The sequence below is a fragment of the Gadus macrocephalus genome, chromosome 21 (assembly GCF_031168955.1).
Source record: "Gadus macrocephalus chromosome 21, ASM3116895v1".
NCBI classification, from domain to species: domain Eukaryota; kingdom Metazoa; phylum Chordata; class Actinopteri; order Gadiformes; family Gadidae; genus Gadus; species Gadus macrocephalus.
In genome coordinates, this window is record NC_082402.1 from 8,628,255 (window position 1) to 8,645,367 (window position 17,113).

The window sequence follows — 17,113 nt, forward strand, 5'->3', positions numbered from 1 at the left end:
TGACGTAGGTACTACGCTTACAAGTTGACGTACCCTCAACCCCCCCCCCTCCGCTCCCAACGTCCCCAAAGCCCCAACAGCTCCTTTTTCCCGACCTGATTAAGGACTGCACCTATTGTTAACCTTGTTATTTGTTATTTATTTGATAAATTTTTCGATTAATTCAGGGTCCCTGCACATTTGGCACATTTATATTTATACTTATATTTATATTATGCCTCATATTTCATCATATTTATTTACTTAACACACGGGTCACCTACAAACAGTTACATGTATATAGTATGTTTGTTTTATCTTTATTTTATTAAAATAGTTTTGTACTATAATTTTATTTTAAATTAGTAAATGTATTGTGTATATATACTGTTTTTTTCGCACTTCTCTTTTCCCACTGTACTGCTGGTCACCTGTGAATTTCTCCCAAGGAGGATTAATAAAGGACTATCTTATCTTACCCAGTTTCTAGTACCATGTCACCGGCTGGATCCGTGTTCCTACAGGAGACTGGTTTCATTGCACTAGCAATGTTTTGCGTTACGGAACTATCCAAACATCAAGAAACCCTCACTACATGTTACAGTTATAAATCAGGGCTCTAGTTAAATCTTAATGTAGCCACCATCCAATGAATACTACATTTTCAATACGGCCAAATCCGATTGGTTAATACGCCTGCTGTCAGTCTACGTACACGGAAGTAAACAAACCCTTTCTTGCGAGGCAGGCAACTTGTCAGGATGGCTACGACTAATGCTAAACAGACTATATTGAATCCGGTAAGCTACTTTAATACGTAACAAAGTCCTAGTAAACACGGGGATATTTTGAAAGTATCATGTGCTTTTGAATCATAGCATCTACGCCTACAACCGAAGTTGTGAACGTTTGAGTAGATGTATTTTTCACCTAGACTTGAGATCCCTTTATTTGAATATTTTTGCTAAAATGCGAATTTTCTCAACAGGCAATCCCTTTCGCTGGGACTATTCTCGGAGGTCTGCTTCCGGGGGAGATGCTGCTAATACAAGGCAGGGTCCCCAGTAACTCCGAGAGGTAAGATTGCACCGATGGGGACATGTATGTGCTAGTGGTAACGAACCGCCACATGATGGCTCCTACTACGGTACGCTATTAATCATGGGGTTGTGGTGATTTCGGAGAAAAATGAAAAACGCTGTCAATTAAAAGATGAATTCCCACACACGACCCCAAGGGCACTCTGGATTCGGGAACGGTCGCAGCATACAACCAAAGGCCTCAATGGTCCAGTACCCTGAAAAAGCTCAACTTGGACGGTCCCATGAGTGCCTTACAAATGGGTTTACAGGGGTGGGGTCAAAGCGATTGAGAACCCCTGTATTAGATATTGAGCTACATCTAAATGTTACTAATTGATGTAGACGTGTGTGAGGTCTATAGACCTCACAAACGTCCATATAGGAAGCTAACAACTATCCGTTATGTACTTCCATGAAATAAATCTCAATCAAATTTATTTGTTCTTGAAATATCTTATCTTGCATCAAAGAAAAATCATGACAAGAATTCAAATAAAGCCCCCTCAAAGAAAAACTTAATAAAAGAAAGATCTCCCAATACATGAAGGCCTTCGGTCCAGGTGTGTCCAACCAGCGGCTGTTTTCCAGGTTCCAGGTGGACCTCCAGTGTGGGAGCAGTGTGAAGCCCAGGGCGGACGTAGCCTTCCACTTCAACCCCCGGTTCAAGAAGAGGGCTCTGGGCGTCGTGTGCAACAGCCTGCAGAAAGAGCGCTGGGGCAAGGAGGAGGTCCACCAGCAGATGCCCTTCAGCCCCGGAGAGGTGTTTGAGATCATCATCCTGGTGCAAAAGGAAGTGTTTAAGGTGAGTTTTGAATAAGGCACCGCCCCTGTGTGCTTTATAAGCTAGAAAAAAAGAAGCTACAAAGAAGGAAAAGTGACCCCTCTGTTTATGATCAAAACCGAACACTGAGATTAAGAAATGAATGTATTTGAGCCGAGACTTCAAGGAAACTCTGAAAATTCAAAACTATTAGCTCTAAAAACGCACACATTTTTATTGTGTGTTGGATCTGTCCGGATGTTATGTTAAATGTGTTGAATGCTTGGCTGCCATCTTTGTCAATGCAGTCACTTGATGACATGAGTGTCCCATGACTCGACGTCCCTGTGCGGGTCCCCTTCCAGGTGGCAGTGAACGGGAATCATCTGCTGGAGTACACTCAGAGGCTGGACCTCGACGGGGTTGACACTCTGGGCATTTCAGGCTCAGTCAGCATTCAAGCCATTGCCTTCTTCCCTGTTGAAGTACGTATAAACTCTTCGTGTTCACCCTTCTCAATGGCCTCAGCAGGTTTATTTTGGGACAGGACATTCATACATATTTTTGTAAGGTTGGTTTTTGTGTTTGGGGGGGGTGGAGGACGGGTAGCACAGCATAAAGTCTGTGATTATTTCTTCTATTCTCCTTTGAGAATTTTTTTTATCAAAGAGCTGCGTTTCTATAGCGAGCATTTTGAAGTCGTTCCGAAGAGCTACTCTAGCTCAGCTTAAGTGACTTGTCGATTTAAAAAAGTAAGGCCCTCCTTTCTGAAGACCGTATGATGCAAACATTTGGTTCATTTACCATCAAACCTTTTTATGTACAGTGACTTTAACTCCTGTTCCTGGGTTAAGTAAATAAATTAATTCATGGAATAATGCCTGTAAAATAGTTACTCAATAGATAATCAAACTGGGCCGCTGTGTTAAATTTGGCTTGTTGCTGAACCCCCCACCCCCTTCCTTTTAGACTGCAGCTGCGAAGCCCTCTCTAGTCCACAGAGACTCCATCCCACACGTAAGATGGTGGCACTCCCATGCCACTTCAGCATGTTTACATTCTTGCATGTTTGCCTTTCCTGCATACAGCTGGAGGTGACGGGGAGTATCTACTGTTTAGTTTTAGCTATGATTAGGAGACAAAGCTTTCTGTATGGTCCTAACCAAAGGTATATCCGTTTGAAGTGTTGAATTGGATCCATTTGAAGAATTCCAAAAGATAAACAAAGGAACTAACCCATATTCTTTTTCTTTTGCCTTCCATTCGCTTTTTTTGTTGTATTTATTTCAGAGTTTACACCATTTAACCGTAGCTACTAATTTTCTTTTGGAGAATTTCGTACCAAAATTATATCAGTTTAAAAAAACTGATATACATTCACAAACTCACAACATTCTTTGATTTTTTTTTTCTTTCTGAGGTATGACTTCAACTAAATCATAAAGTAAAGAAAACATCTCCTGACTGGTTTGACAACTTCCATTTCAAACACGACTCTGATTGTGGTGATCTTTCTGTTTGTCTTACAGGCGATGCTGAAATCCCCAGACGATCTGGTAGGTCATCTGGATGTGGAAGGGTGAAGAGTTTGGGGGTGTGGTCGAGGGACTGCTCTTTGATAATGTCATACATTTTAATGCCATTTTACGTTAATAGTCTTTCCATATCTTGTGAAACCCGGAGCCATTTGTTAATAGATGACCAAGCAACTCAGGACACAGGGATACAAATAGGTTTTCTAAGAATGAGTTAGGGGTGTGTGCGTTTATAGTTAATAGCTGTTTAATTTTAATGACTATTTTACTGTTTTATTAACTGGCACAAGGAGTGCATTCATAAATTAATGTGTTGATGTTAGTGCTAACATACAGGACATGCGGGCACACATGATACAGAAACACCAGAGGCACATATTGTGTTGCTTCATCAGGCATGTAACATGTTTTAAAATCAATATTGTTTTGGTCTTCCAGAGTCTTCCTTTCCGTGGACAGATGGAGAAGGGTTTGAGTCCCGGGCAAACCATTACAATTAAAGGAAAAACCAGTCCCTACCCGCACAGGTATAGGGACTCAAACCATCTGTCTGTTCTCACCTGGCACTGCTGTCTTTAGCCATGGACGTTTCTGTTTATCTTTCTGCCCCAAAAAAGTTTCAACAAAGCACCCAAGATTGAATAATTGGAGTAAAGTTCATGTAACTCAAACAGGACTTCAGTTTGAAATTTTTAATCCAAAGGGACATAACCCTGAGACTTCTAACACTTAGGCCCAATCCCATTTCTACCCCTTACCCCTCCCCCTTGTTTTGAAAGGGGAAGGGGTAAGGGGTAGAAATGGGATTGGGCCTACCCCTTACTTTCTACCCCTTACCCCTTCCCCTTAAGGCCCAATCCCAGAAATGGGATTGGGCCTTAAACCGTTAGATCAATATTGGTGTATCTAAAAATAAATGCAGAAAGTGCGGGACAGAGGGCAGAGAACATGAACAAAAGTAACTCCCTCTTCCGTCATGGACCATCTTAGTTTCCCGGAGCGTTGCCCAGCGTTCCGTGTTTCATCCCATCTCCTTCCAGCTTCAGTGTGAACCTGCGGGTCTCCAACGGCAGCGACATCGCCTTCCACCTCAACCCCCGGCTGAAGGCGGGCGCGCTGGTCAGGAACTCCTTCCTGTCGGACTGCTGGGGCGAAGAGGAGCTGGAGCTGGACTCGGCCTTCCCCTTCGTCGCCGATCAGTACTTTGAGGTAAACTCAAAACTTGTTTGTATGTTTGACTTGTGCTCCATGGCCGGGCAGGATTTTTATTAAGTGGCTGAGGTTGTTGTGATAGGGGGATGGGGGAAATCAATTCACACCCGAATCACCGTTCTCATCTCATACGAGTCAAGATCGATTCTGAAATGGCAAAAAAATATTCTTTGTAAAAAGAAAAACAGTCTTGCCAACGATTTAAACCAGTGTCAGTGGTTTCAAACAATTTAATTAGATTGCGAAAACATAGGGAAAAAATAACATCCCGTTCTCTTGTTTTTTAATACTTCCTGATTATCAAAATAACGGGGTCTGTATCTTTATTCATAAAATGGATGTCATGTAGGCCTGTTTGTAGCGCCTGCAAGAAACACAATGTTTTGGGAGAAAATAGCGGATGTGGTTAAGTCGGTTTCAAATTCAATAACAAATTACCTTAAGATGCAGAATGTGTTGTACATTTGAATCTAACTTCCCTTTGGTGCAGAGATGAGCACACTACTCTCCAGAGGACTACATTGTAGCTGGTGTTACGGTTTATTTAATGTCATGAGGACAGAGCACTCAGCATGTGGGACAGGGTTTTAATTACCTGGCCATCGATCCCATTGCTGATGGATTGTGATCCGATCACAGGGCGAGCCAGACTATTTCCGTGTCCGTCCTGGTGCCTCGGGTTTCCATGCCAGGGAAATAATTGGTCATTACATTTCAAGACAAGACTATACGTCTGATATGACAAATATTGCACTTAGCAGATGCTGATGTTGGTTTTAAGAGAATACGTACCAATTAGAAGAGAAAACAAGAATCTTGAGTTGGAACAAATGGCCATCTGTTTTGTAGCTAAGCCATATCCTGGGGTGGCCACGGTCTAGATATATCATCCTCTATCCGCTGGCCATCGCTGGCCATGAGAGAGCAATGGCCTTTTGTTTGAGTGAAAGGCAACCTCCTCTAAACCTCACATGATTATGTTGTTGTCATGGAAACGGAGCTGGTCAGATGTTTGTTCAACAGCAGTCCTCTCCCAACTGTTCCCTAAGGCATGAAAATATTTCTCCCTCCCTCTTTTCCGATCTTTCCCGCTTTCTTACTCTCCCTCTCTCCTGCCCCTCCCTCCCTCCCTCCCTCCCTCCCTCCCTCCCTCCCTCCCTCCCTCCAGATGATCATCCTGTGTGAGGCCCACCAGTTCAAAGTGGCGGTGAACGGGGTCCATCAGCTGGTGTACCGCCACCGCGTCCAGGACCTGACCCGCATCACCGACCTCGAGATCCAGGGGGACGTGCATCTGCTGGATGTCAAGCTGTGGTAACCTCGGACACCCATCCCCAACCCCCCCCCCCCCCCCCCCCCCCCCCCCACCACCAGCCCCTCCCCGCCCCACTCCCTCTAGAATGACGACGTGCCGGCACCATATGATAGGTACAGCGGGTGTGTCCACTACATTAGGGGACGGACGGCAGGCTAACCACTTTAGAGTGTAAAAAGGCTTTGTGTTCAAGGCCTGTGTCTGGCTCCAGAGACTAGGTGTGTGGTTGGAAAAGCAAACAAAAAAGAAATTCTCTTTTATATTGTGCTCTGCATTGCTACAATGCTTTAGTTGGCTGACATTCCACTGGGAAAAACAAGCGATTTATCTTTCTAAAATACAGGAGAATATATGAGAACAAATGCTGATAATAATTCAATTTCTGGCATGTTTACTGAGTATTAGCTGCTGACGAAGGCATTTCGATCAATACTTTGAGCAGTCGGGCAAACATTTAAAATGCTTTCTAACACTGTTAAAAGTGTTTAAAATGCCCAAAGAAGAGCTTTCTTCAGCCTCTTCAGTGATGCACTACAGAAACATAACAATAATGTAGAACTTGCACTGATATACATTTCCATATACGTGTGTGTGTGTGTGTGTGTGTGTGTGTGTGTGTGTGTGTGTGTGTGTGTGTGTGTGTGTGTGTGTGTGTGTGTGTGTGTGTGTGTGTGTGTGTGTGTGTGTGTGTGTGTGTGTGTGTGTGAAACTAAGCGCTTGTGCTGCTTAACACTAACGCTAATTACTACAGGAAGTTAATTTTAATGTAATTTGCACAGTCTTTCCATATCTTGTGAAACCAGGTGTAGTCTGTTATTACATAGTCTGGCTGAACGGAAGTGGACAGCGTCTATTGCCTAGCGTCGGATTTGGCCGCGACTCCTCCCCTTCCGGTTGCTGGCGTTCCCGTATTGTGCTCCCCCTCAAACTCGGAAACTAGGCAGTATGGCGAGTTTTGAAGAGGACTTTGACGGCGCTGTAAAGTTGGGATGTTTGGCTCTTTCCGTCAAATTGCAAAGAACTGCAAAAGATTTGCTTACAGCATTTGCTGAGGAAGAAAGATGTTCTATTTGGCATGGACACCGCTGCTGCTTCCCGGGCTTAGCCCCGCCCTAGACGATTGTGATTGGTTTAAAGAAATAAAAACAGGCCCGCCCAGTTTCCCCACGGATAGACGGCTCGAGGTAGCGTGGCTCCAGACCATTCTACTTGCTGTAGTTTGGTCTGGCTTTGCGAGACTAGTTATTACATGACCAAGCAACTCAGGACGAAGGGATACAAATACGTTTTCTAAGAATAAGGTGTGTGTGTGTGTGTGTGTGTGTGTGTGTGTGTGTGTGTGTGTGTGTGTGTGTGTGTGTGTGTGTGTGTGTGTGTGTGTGTGTGTGTGTGTGTGTGTGTGTGTGTGTGTGTGTGTTTAAATAAACCTGGGTGAGTTGTAGTGGACCAGAGGTTTAATATGATGACCCAAAATATTAATCAAAAGGACAGTGAATGGGCTGTTGTTGGTATTCCAAAGAAACAAAATAATATACGATATACTCTGGATTAATCACTGGAAAAATATAAAAATCTTTAATAGATAAATTTGATTATCTATTAAAATATCTCTCCGATAATATATATTTTTTTACCCCAACTGTTTTGTGTATAAGGCATATCTATTTTGAGAAAATGTTGAGATTTGTTAAAATGGTAGATTAACCAAAATTGTCACCAAACCACCTGAATACTCTGAAGTAACTCCCAATACAATAAACAAGCCATTCAGCAGGGTACCTGTTTGTAAAGCTTTATAGGAATACACAAATATGTTTTCTTTGTAATCCATAGTGTATGGCTCAAACCCAGTTACTAACGAGCATGACTGTTAATCCTGTGTGTAACTGCATTATTCATGTATAATTACATTAACCATGTGTGAAGTATCCATATATCCTGTGTGTAATTATGTTCAGTCCGGTGTGCCGGGTTCTTTCAAACCATATTCAATAAAAAACAATGTGAATCCATGTTCAGTGAAAACAAAAGCTTACATTTACGATTGAAGTGCAATAAAATATGCAAGTCTAATGTGCAAGGTTGTGTCTTTATTACCGTCTGACGTTGATAATAGCTTGTTGTGACATCATATCTGGACTGAATAAATCATCCAAATATCTTTCAGGAAAGATACAATTCATTTTATCCCCAGAAAATAAGCCCTTACTGTCACACTCAAAGTCATGTTTTTGTCTGGGAAAATGTTTTCTAAAAAAAATATTAATGTTTAGACAGAGGGTTTTGGACTCCAAGAGAAGAGAAACCATGTTCCTTTGTAGTGGTCTTTTCTTGTGAATTTTGGATTTTTGAAAAAAAATCAGAAGGAAATGCTCCTTTGCCTTGTGATTTTAATTGGGGGTAAAAGTAATGCTATTGGAATCTGTCAAATGTTATCCCAAAAAGTAATTTCCAGAATAAATCCCCGTTAAGTCACATTAAAAATTGTGAATTTGTTACAGTCAGGAGTTGATACTTGGCACACAAATGCAAAGAATCAAACATATCAGTCCTCCAATGAGCTTCCAGACATGTTCCGCAGAGAGGCAGTGAGCCTCAGACGTCACGGCCGATTGGCTAAGATCCCTTGCTGAGATAGAACACCATCTGAATAATTTCACACAAACAACTACTATCGACAAGATACGCCATCCTATTGGCAACAGTTGTAGACCACAGCCACACACAATGGAACCACAACATCACATCTGACCGATGACTGGATACTTCACAAGAGTGACTGAGGAATGGAACACTCAACCCTGGCAGTGTTAGTGCCTTGCTCTACGGATCCAAGAAACGCTCGAGCTCGGTCGAGGGAACGAGGAGCTCCTTCTTAACAGTTTGTCATTGTTGTCATGGCGCCGTGTGACTGGAGGAATTCACAGTTGACGGGTAACCGTTCCTCCTCACACAATGCGACCTCAGTCAGGACTATAGCAGAACCCATGGGTCACATATCAGCATACCTGCACGCTCACCAGTAAGAGCTGGGAGATGGGGGCTTTGCTTTGGACTATGATTATCGTTTTAGCACTGGATTTGTCTGTGGTTAACAATGAACCAAAGAAAAACTGTGTGTGAGTTCTAGAGTGCAGTGAGGTAAAATAAAATAAAATATTAGATGTCGTCTAGGTCCTGAGAAAGAGTGGTGTTAACGGAATTACAAAACTGGTCGCCTATTACTTTCTTGCTAACCCGCGGGAATTCTCCCAAAGATCTCCCAGAGCTCCAGGAAACGGACCACAGAGGGTTAGTGTCTAGTACTTTAGTGACGTGCCCAGAACATGGCCTCAGTGTATCATACATGGCCTCGTCACAGGTGTCTTCCCATGGGATCTCTCAGGGTGTTAGAAACCGCAAGTTTATTCAGCTTCACCTCCCCTCCACAAGGGACACCGAGTGGTGATTCAGGGTAATCAATAGCTCCTCCCACTATAAATAGAGGCCTAGTTAGGCCTTCCCCCCTTTGTTCTCACCACATCCTCACCACAACTGAGTGTGTGAAGGTGTTTGCCGTGTGTCTTTTGAATTCCCTTCACTGTAAGTTCCCCTTTACTCATTACTCATGACATTGAATTATTGTTTGTTTAAGTAATGATTGTGATGGTTTAATGGCTAATCTTGTGTAAAATACACCGGGTGTATTTTACACAGGGCATTAATGATATAAACGACTAGACACGACTGCAATACCCGAGTAAACCGTCTCACCCAGAGCAGATCCACAATCCTTAAAGGTCATGGGACACACGCACAGGGTGACCCCCTGTGTGTGTGTGTGTGTGTGTGTGTGTGATGTCACACGGTACTGAGCTTGACCAGCCCGCGGACTGAGCTGTCGTGCAGAGAGTCCTGGCGGGCCAGGTCGTACACCTGGGACGGACCGCCAGGGTGGTGGTGGGCATGGCCGTGGGCGGGGCATGGTGGAGGAGGAGGGGGAGGGGGTGGGGGCGGGGATGATGGGGGTGGGGGAGGAGCCGAAGGCGGGGACTGGGGGGGCGGGGGCGTGTCCTCGTGCCCCATGAAGTGATGGAGGTGGTGGTGGTGGTGGTGGCGGCAGCGTGCCTCAGCCTCTTTCAGCAGCAGCATGTCCCCCGTGCAGCCCAGGCTGGGGGTGGTGGCGCTGGAGGAGGGGGGCAGCGGGGGCTGGCTGGGGGACAGGTAGGACAGGCAGGGACCCCCGCCCAGGGAGGTCTTGCCCGACAGGGGGGCCAGGACCACGGGGTCGGCGTGGAGCAGCGGGGTGGTGGCGGCCTGCAGGACGAACTTGGTGCTTTGGATGCACTGGTCCTGGTCACACTGGGGGGCGAGAGAGCATGGGAGACAGAGGGAGAGAGAGAGAGAGAGAGAGAGAGAGATAGAGAGAGTATGAGGCAGGCAGGCAGACAGACAGACAGACAGACAGACAGATCAAATGTGCTTCTTCTGGTCATACCATGTGACTGTAGAGTGGAGTGGGCGTGTACAAACTGGTGCCGTTGGAATGAGACAGTGGCTGGGGGTCATCTGACTGTATGAGACCTCTCCTGTCAATCAGACTAGAGAGAAAGGGGGGGGGGGTGATGAAAGGCTAAAACTTTAAGAATGAACCAAGGAGAAATCTTTTGGGGGGAAATAATAATTTTCTACCAATCAGATCACTGGAAAAAAAAAAAAAATTGATAGATGGCGAGAAAGAGAGAGCGAGAGAGAGCTCTGACCTGGGTGGTAGTGGGCCACAGAGGGCAGCGCAGCAGTTGGTCAGGATGCTGCCGTAGCTGTAGGGGTTGTAGTTGTCCTTGCCCCTCTTAGTGGACCAGGCACCCTTAATCTGAACCAGTCCCAGGACCCCAAGACCCAACCCGGAAACCAGGACAGACACACCGACCGAGGGGAAAGAAGGGGAGGCATAGAAGAAAACATGCTTACAAAAGATTAAATTACTAAAACGTAGTAAGTTACCAAAACAGTTACTATAGACCACCAGGTAAGATTTGACAAAATCAAAAGGAACATAAAATTTGAACATTTATTGAAAACAGATTCTATCTTCCGCCAAGCATTTAAGTTCCTCAAGACAGCAAAATTGGTTAAATTGGGGCCAATTAATCCAACCATAGTTGCCCAAATTAAGAACATTTGCATTGGGCGCCCTTAGTCGCCTAAAACAGATGTCTGAATAAAGCTATTGATCCGCCTATCAAATGTCTGTTACTAAATTCTACGGTTTGGGGTTACCTCCTTGGATTAGGTATTAGGATTTGGTTTTAAGGTTAATGTTTCCTATTTCGGTTAGGTTTTAGGGTTTGGTGTTTAATTCTATGATTTGCTTTTAGTGTTAGGTTATCCTTTCAAGGTTAGGTTTAAGGGATTGGTTTTTAATTCAAGGAATTGATTTAGGGTTAAGGGTTTCTATTAGGGTTAGGTTTTGGGGTTTGGTTGGGGTTTCCTCTTGTTTTAGTATTGAGATTTATGGTCTGGTTTTTGGTTTTAGGGTTTCCCCGCAGAGTTCGGTTTTAGGGTTTTAAGGTACTCACATCCTCATTGGTGGTCTGGTTGGAGCTGATGAGGTACGTGTGGAACCCGGACAGACCCACGATGGACCAGACAGAGAAGAAACACACCACCACCTCCAGGACAGTACCAGGAGTTAAGGGGAACCAGAAACACCATTACACACACACACACACACAAACACACAGAAACAACCAAAGCCGGACAATACAGTTTCCTGTCTGGGCTTAAAAGAACATCTTATTTTTTGTTGTTATTCCCAAAAGTAATAATTTGATTAGAATATAACTACATTTCCTTAAACTGTGGAAGACATCTTTGGTGGGACATATAGATACAATTAACAATAAACAACAACCAGCTGCAGAAAGTAGGGCGATAGGTCTTATTATATGTTATGGAGGTCAATGTGCTGTCTTCTTTGGTGGAACAACACACAACAACACACACACACACACACACACACACACACACACACACAAATACACACATACAAACAAACTCACACCAGCACAATGTCAAGGACTGCGGTATAATCCCATCAGGAGGGAAAGTGCGTCTAAATAGCATGTGACGTTGGCAATGCATGCTGGGACATATTGACCACTAAGTAGTGATTGAGTCACGTCTATTGATAAACCTGCTGATGTAGTGAGCCGTACAGCATGGACGAGAGGTAGGGAAAGGGAAAGAGAGTGAAAGGGGTAGAGGGAGGGAAGAGGACATGAGAGAAAAGGGAGGAGAGAAGGGGATGGGAGGAACGGAGAAGACACCACACACACTGAAAGGATATCTGGCTGGACTGTCTTTGAGTGTGCTGAGAAATCCTGTCCTATTGGATCCTGAGAGAGAGAGAGAGAGAGAGAGAGAGAGAGAGAGAGAGAGAGAGAGAGATTATTGTATTATTAGTATAATACATAATAATACATTGGTCTGAACTGAGACAATTGATTCAACTGCTTCAGTCTCTCAACTGTACCGCAATTGTCAACACAAGCTTCAGCCTTAGATCAAATGCTTTTAGTCTGAATGGAGTGTGTGTCCCAAGCAAAAGTCCAGAAAACAAAACATTCATGAAAATATTTTTTAACAAAAGAAAATGGTCAGATGACTCAAAATAACATGGGAACTCTAGAGGGCAGGATATGGTAGTGGATGGTAATCCCAGCCAAAGGGAACAGGGTTCGATTCCCATTGTCTGCAGCCTATATAGGCAGTGGCGACTGGTCATTAGGGGCAAGTGGGGCTCGGCCCCACTCTCACAAGAAAAAAAGAAAAGAAAATGAAAAAAGATATATATATAAAAAAAATAATGTATATTTTTTCTATATATATTTAAAAAATATTTAAAAAATAATCTCCAGAGTAAGTACCAGAAAATAATAAATTCGGAGCTTTTTATGTGGTCGATAGGGTTTACATGTGGTCCATAGTGTTTAAATATGGTCGATAGTGTTTAAATGTGGTCGATAGTGTTTACATGTGGTCGATATTGTTTAAATGTGATCGACAGTGTTTAAATATGGTCGATAGTGTTTAAATATGTTCTTTTCCCTCACTCTCCACCTCATCCCTAACTCTCCACCTCAAGCTGGTGTGTAGTGAGCGTTCTGGCACCGATTGGCTGCCGTGCATCACCCAAGTGGGTGCTACATATTGGTGGTGGTTAGTGAGGTCCCCACTTCACTTTAGGCGTCTTTGAGTGTTATTAATTATTATTATTCTTCATGTTTAACCTCTGTTTTCCTTTTATTCCTAGTCTGTTTTGCATAGTTTTGAATGATGACTATATGCTCTGTAAGGTGACCTTGGGTGTCTTGAAAGGCGCCTCTAAATTAAATGTATTATTATTATTATTATTATTTTATTTAATTATTAGTCGACCCTGGCTTGCTTCTTCCGGCTGAGTTCGTCTGGAGGGGCAAGAGGGGCTCTAGCCCCACCAGCCCAATGCAATGTGTATTGGACTTGAAACATTGAAATGCGCATGCTCAGAGTGTTTCTCTGTTGAAGTGAACGGAGATTATTTTACTTCCTTGTGGGGCTAGCCCCACCGAGACCACCAAGGACATATATGGTTTGTTCCACTACAGCGTCATTTCGTTTTTCACAGTTCATTGGCTGTAGGGTGAGGCACGTGATGAGTCATGACTCGAGTGACGAGTCCCACCTCACCTCACGTGCCGCGCGCAAGAAGTCCGGTAGCGAAGAACAGAAGGAGAAGGATTACTTTGCTAACAAACATGCCGGAGGCACTCAAACGACAACATGAATGTGGATCATCTATTGGAGCACAGATTTGAGACCCTGAGCCTGGAGGAAAAATGAGAGGTAAAACGCCTTATGTCTTGTGCTCTAGTCTATTTATGTTTTTCCAGTCTTATATGTTCCCACTGCTGGCCTGCGCCTTGTCGTGGTAGCGAGTAAAGTGGGCTTTAAACCAAGACAGGCCATTCTGAATCTTTTCTTTCACAGCTATTTTCTTTGATTTATCCTCCAGGACACTGCTTAGGCCTATGGGAGGTGTACTCCATGGTAAAATGATATTGGGTTTTTATAGTAGCTCTTACAGATGTTTGCAGTAGTATCATTTTATTCTGAGGTTTACGGAAGCTTAGTTTAAAGTTTAAAAACTTTTAAAAACTATACTTTCATTCTTGCAATGTTTGAAAGATTAAAAGCTGCACTAATGTACTTTATTAATTTAATATATATATCTGATACATGGAGAACAGTCACTTTGTTAAAAAACAAAAAGCCAAGCATACTGAATAGTGTTAAAGTATATTTTTATTTGTAATGGTTGTGATGGCCCCAGTGGGTGGAGGGCTGAATAGAGAATGGGAAACCTCAAGCCAGGGCTACAAACAGCATGGTGGGACACTTGACTAAGTAAGACCGATGAAGGAAGCTCAATCTCTATTTTGAAATGCTAATTTTTTAGGAAAATTACCATTTTTATTTGTAATATATTAGGGCTGTGACTTTTTCCAAAAATGAATTTCGAACAAAATGAAAATGCCCCATATTTTGTTTGGATGGATGTCTGTATGCCTGAAAAGCCAGTAGAAACACTAACAAAAGTGAAGGGGTCTACCATTTTTGTTGAATGATTTCGGCAGTTTTGACGCTGTTTAGCGTATGAATGCCCTTCACAGGTCAGTTGTTGTACTCGATTTTTACATTCAGTCCTTTGTTGTGCAGGATAGCCGGGAGCAGGCGGAATCAACGTCTACAAAGATCGCAACGAATGTGAAAATAAACGGGTGTCGTCACGAACAAAATGTTAGCCTAGCCCCACCTGTTTTGTAGAAATGTAGAAACGTCACTGCCTATCCCAGACCAATCCAAATGAAATTTTAAAACCCACACCTATTAAAAATGATGACATTGGCATGAGATGTACGGCTAACCAATGACATGGAAGCACTGGGCGTGTCGGATAATCATAATTAAATTCCAATAACACCCCTTCCCCCCCAAATCCAGAATTTGCAACAGAAGTCGTCAAACTATTATTTGAACAACCCAATTAAAACTCAAACTATAGTACATTTCAGCAAATAGCAACTTAACTGTAGTCATGGCTTGATAAGGACTTAAACATATAGTGGGGAGTGTCAGAGCCCAACCAAATACCTAATCATAATTGTTGCCCCATACCCCAGAAGCTCCTGTTGATATTTACAATGATCTGATATAGAAAGTCATTAATAATCACAGGGCTCAGGATTTGTAGTCGGTGCGCCCAAATATTGAAATGGTTAAACCTGCACTATGTAACTTTTCCACTAGAGCTAATAACTCTATTAAACAAGAATCTACAATTTCAGAACTAGAAAGTTTTCAAGAATAATGCGCCGATCTACAAGTCGATCAAGCGATAAAGCATTTTCATTTGTTCTGATAAACCTTTTGGCATTAACAGTCATCTGAAAATGGTGCAGCCACAACTCAAGTCATTAGAGAGGTTGCTGATAATAATCAGCCTATATAATGCAGGTTAACACCCTTCTATTAGATTCCACTAACTACATCCATCTGGCTGGGTCTGAAGGCCTGATTCCACCGGACGCGTTACGGCAACGTTACGGTTGCGGCACGTCTTGGCCGCGGTCACTGCTGCAGATAGGTTCCACTCTAATCAATGAGACCATTTCCACCGGGCGCGGCTGCGGAGCGTCTCAGCAGCGTCCCAGGAGCGGCTCGCCGTGCCGCAGCGCTATCATTCCGTAGCACTTCTATTTTTGCCGCAAGCCGTTGCTGAACCGTGTCAATTTCAACAGAGCAGATCGAGCAGGAAGTGAAAAAGTAAAAGCCATAGAGTATCCGGTCAATTTTCAAAATAAAACACAATACTCAGCTCATGTAGCCTATCACAACGTCATTTATGTACCAAATCATCGTTTTTATAAGGGCAATTGCCGGAAGGACAAAGCGTGGCATTTAATTGCAGTCGTTTTGGGAGTGGAAGTTGAGCACATTAGGTTTAGGATTATCGCGTGATCTCGCGTGAATACGGCTGGCTCGCAACGCACGTTGCGCTGCCGTAACGCGCCCGGTGGAAATGCAAGCAGGGCAGAGTCGCAGCCGTTCCGTGCCGCAGCCGTAACTTTGCCGTAACGCGTCCGGTGGAATCCCCGGGTGAGGCTGCTATGGTTTGCTTTGTCACACTGACTGGTATATACCTGACCTAATTGCTTTCTTTTATTTATCCCATATTGTATTCACCGGAGGAAGAAACAAAGTGGAAGTGGTAGTCCACAAGCCGGTGTTCACGAGAGTTTCAACTGCTACTTTGCAAAGAAAATGTTGCAGAAAAATCTGCAGCCTCATCACAGGGGGATGATTTCAAAACTGGTTTTATGGATTCGTTAGAAAACGCTACATGGAAGCATTGTTTGCTTAATGCCCCACACCAAGACCCTTTTAGTCCTAACACCCCCCCCCCCAGCCCCTATGAAGTGGGGGATGGGGCGGTTCTGCCACGTTGGGGACCTTTTGGGGGTACTCCCTTCTTGGTGGCCGTGTGAGCGGGAACTCAAACCTTAGTCTACAGAGCGTTAACCAACAGCCCTGACCGCTTCACCACCAAGACGCTAACCAGAGCATGTTTGGAGCTTGTACTTGACTTTACCATTCACATGATAGAGAAATAAGATGTATCCATTAAGCTAGGGTTGACACTAAGGTTTCAAAAGCACTTGCCCATCGGGCAAGTAAAGGTCAGGTTCAACTTGCCCGAATGTAATGTTCACTTGCCCAAATTATAATCAGAATCGTGAACGGGCCTCTTTTTGCCAGGCACCCGGCCTGGTTTTGGGGGGGCTCAGAAAAATCATCCTAGCTCAGACTGAAGCTGAATGTTAGCTTCCACACATGTTGTGTTTAAAAAATAACAAACTTCTTTGTTTACTTATTTATCGAGCGGTCACATCGTGCCATGAAGTGATTTCAGTCCACCGTTGCAACCTATTAAAGCTATCGCCAAGATATATGTAGACCTGCATGATTTTATGCAAATGTACATAACTAAATGTCAGAGGTAGTAGCAAAGATATGTATTTTTTAACTTTCAAGTTTCTTGTAGCTCTAACTGAATATCACAATCGTGTTTCTAGTAGTGTTGTCAGTCTCGACACTGGATTTTCTAACTTCGACACTATACCTGGAAAAATATCGATATTCTATACCA

General features: G+C 43.6%; 2 protein-coding genes across 4 annotated transcripts in view; one reads left to right on the top strand and one right to left on the bottom strand.

The window, feature by feature from the left end:
* The first annotated feature begins 663 nt into the window (after positions 1-663).
* Positions 664-7,963, top strand: lgals8a (galectin 8a). 3 transcript variants are annotated; one of them, XM_060041809.1, is made up of 10 exons: positions 665-779; positions 968-1,056; positions 1,650-1,863; positions 2,187-2,306; positions 2,791-2,838; positions 3,351-3,377; positions 3,795-3,883; positions 4,397-4,565; positions 5,737-6,706; positions 7,142-7,963. In XM_060041809.1, exons 1-9 carry the CDS (start codon positions 741-743, stop codon positions 5,884-5,886), a joined length of 945 nt encoding a protein of 314 aa, XP_059897792.1. In that variant the 5' UTR covers positions 665-740; the 3' UTR covers positions 5,887-6,706; positions 7,142-7,963. The 3 variants fall into 3 exon arrangements, with proteins under 3 accessions (XP_059897793.1, XP_059897792.1, XP_059897791.1); XM_060041808.1 differs by having other exon boundaries at positions 5,737-6,691; positions 7,121-7,963; XM_060041810.1 differs by lacking the exon at positions 2,791-2,838 and having other exon boundaries at positions 664-779; positions 5,737-6,691; positions 7,121-7,963.
* Positions 7,185-17,113, bottom strand: part of LOC132449909 (palmitoyltransferase ZDHHC14-like) — a 32,578-nt gene continuing 22,649 nt past the window's right edge. The window contains exons 5-9 of the mRNA XM_060041806.1: positions 12,212-12,260; positions 11,442-11,544; positions 10,626-10,735; positions 10,361-10,463; positions 7,185-10,224 (exon numbers count right to left, since the gene is read on the bottom strand). Coding sequence (XP_059897789.1) covers positions 9,724-10,224; positions 10,361-10,463; positions 10,626-10,735; positions 11,442-11,544; positions 12,212-12,260 — 866 coding nt within the window. The 3' untranslated portion in view covers positions 7,185-9,723. The remainder of the gene's footprint in view (positions 10,225-10,360; positions 10,464-10,625; positions 10,736-11,441; positions 11,545-12,211; positions 12,261-17,113) is intronic.

Coding starts and splice junctions, on each gene's coding strand:
- lgals8a (XM_060041809.1), top strand. CDS start 741: ATGGCTACGACTAATGCTAAACAGACTATATTGAATCCG. Junction 1,864..2,186: donor TGCAAAAGGAAGTGTTTAAG/GTGAGTTTTGAA, acceptor GTCCCCTTCCAG/GTGGCAGTGAACGGGAATCA. Junction 2,307..2,790: donor TTGCCTTCTTCCCTGTTGAA/GTACGTATAAAC, acceptor CCTTCCTTTTAG/ACTGCAGCTGCGAAGCCCTC.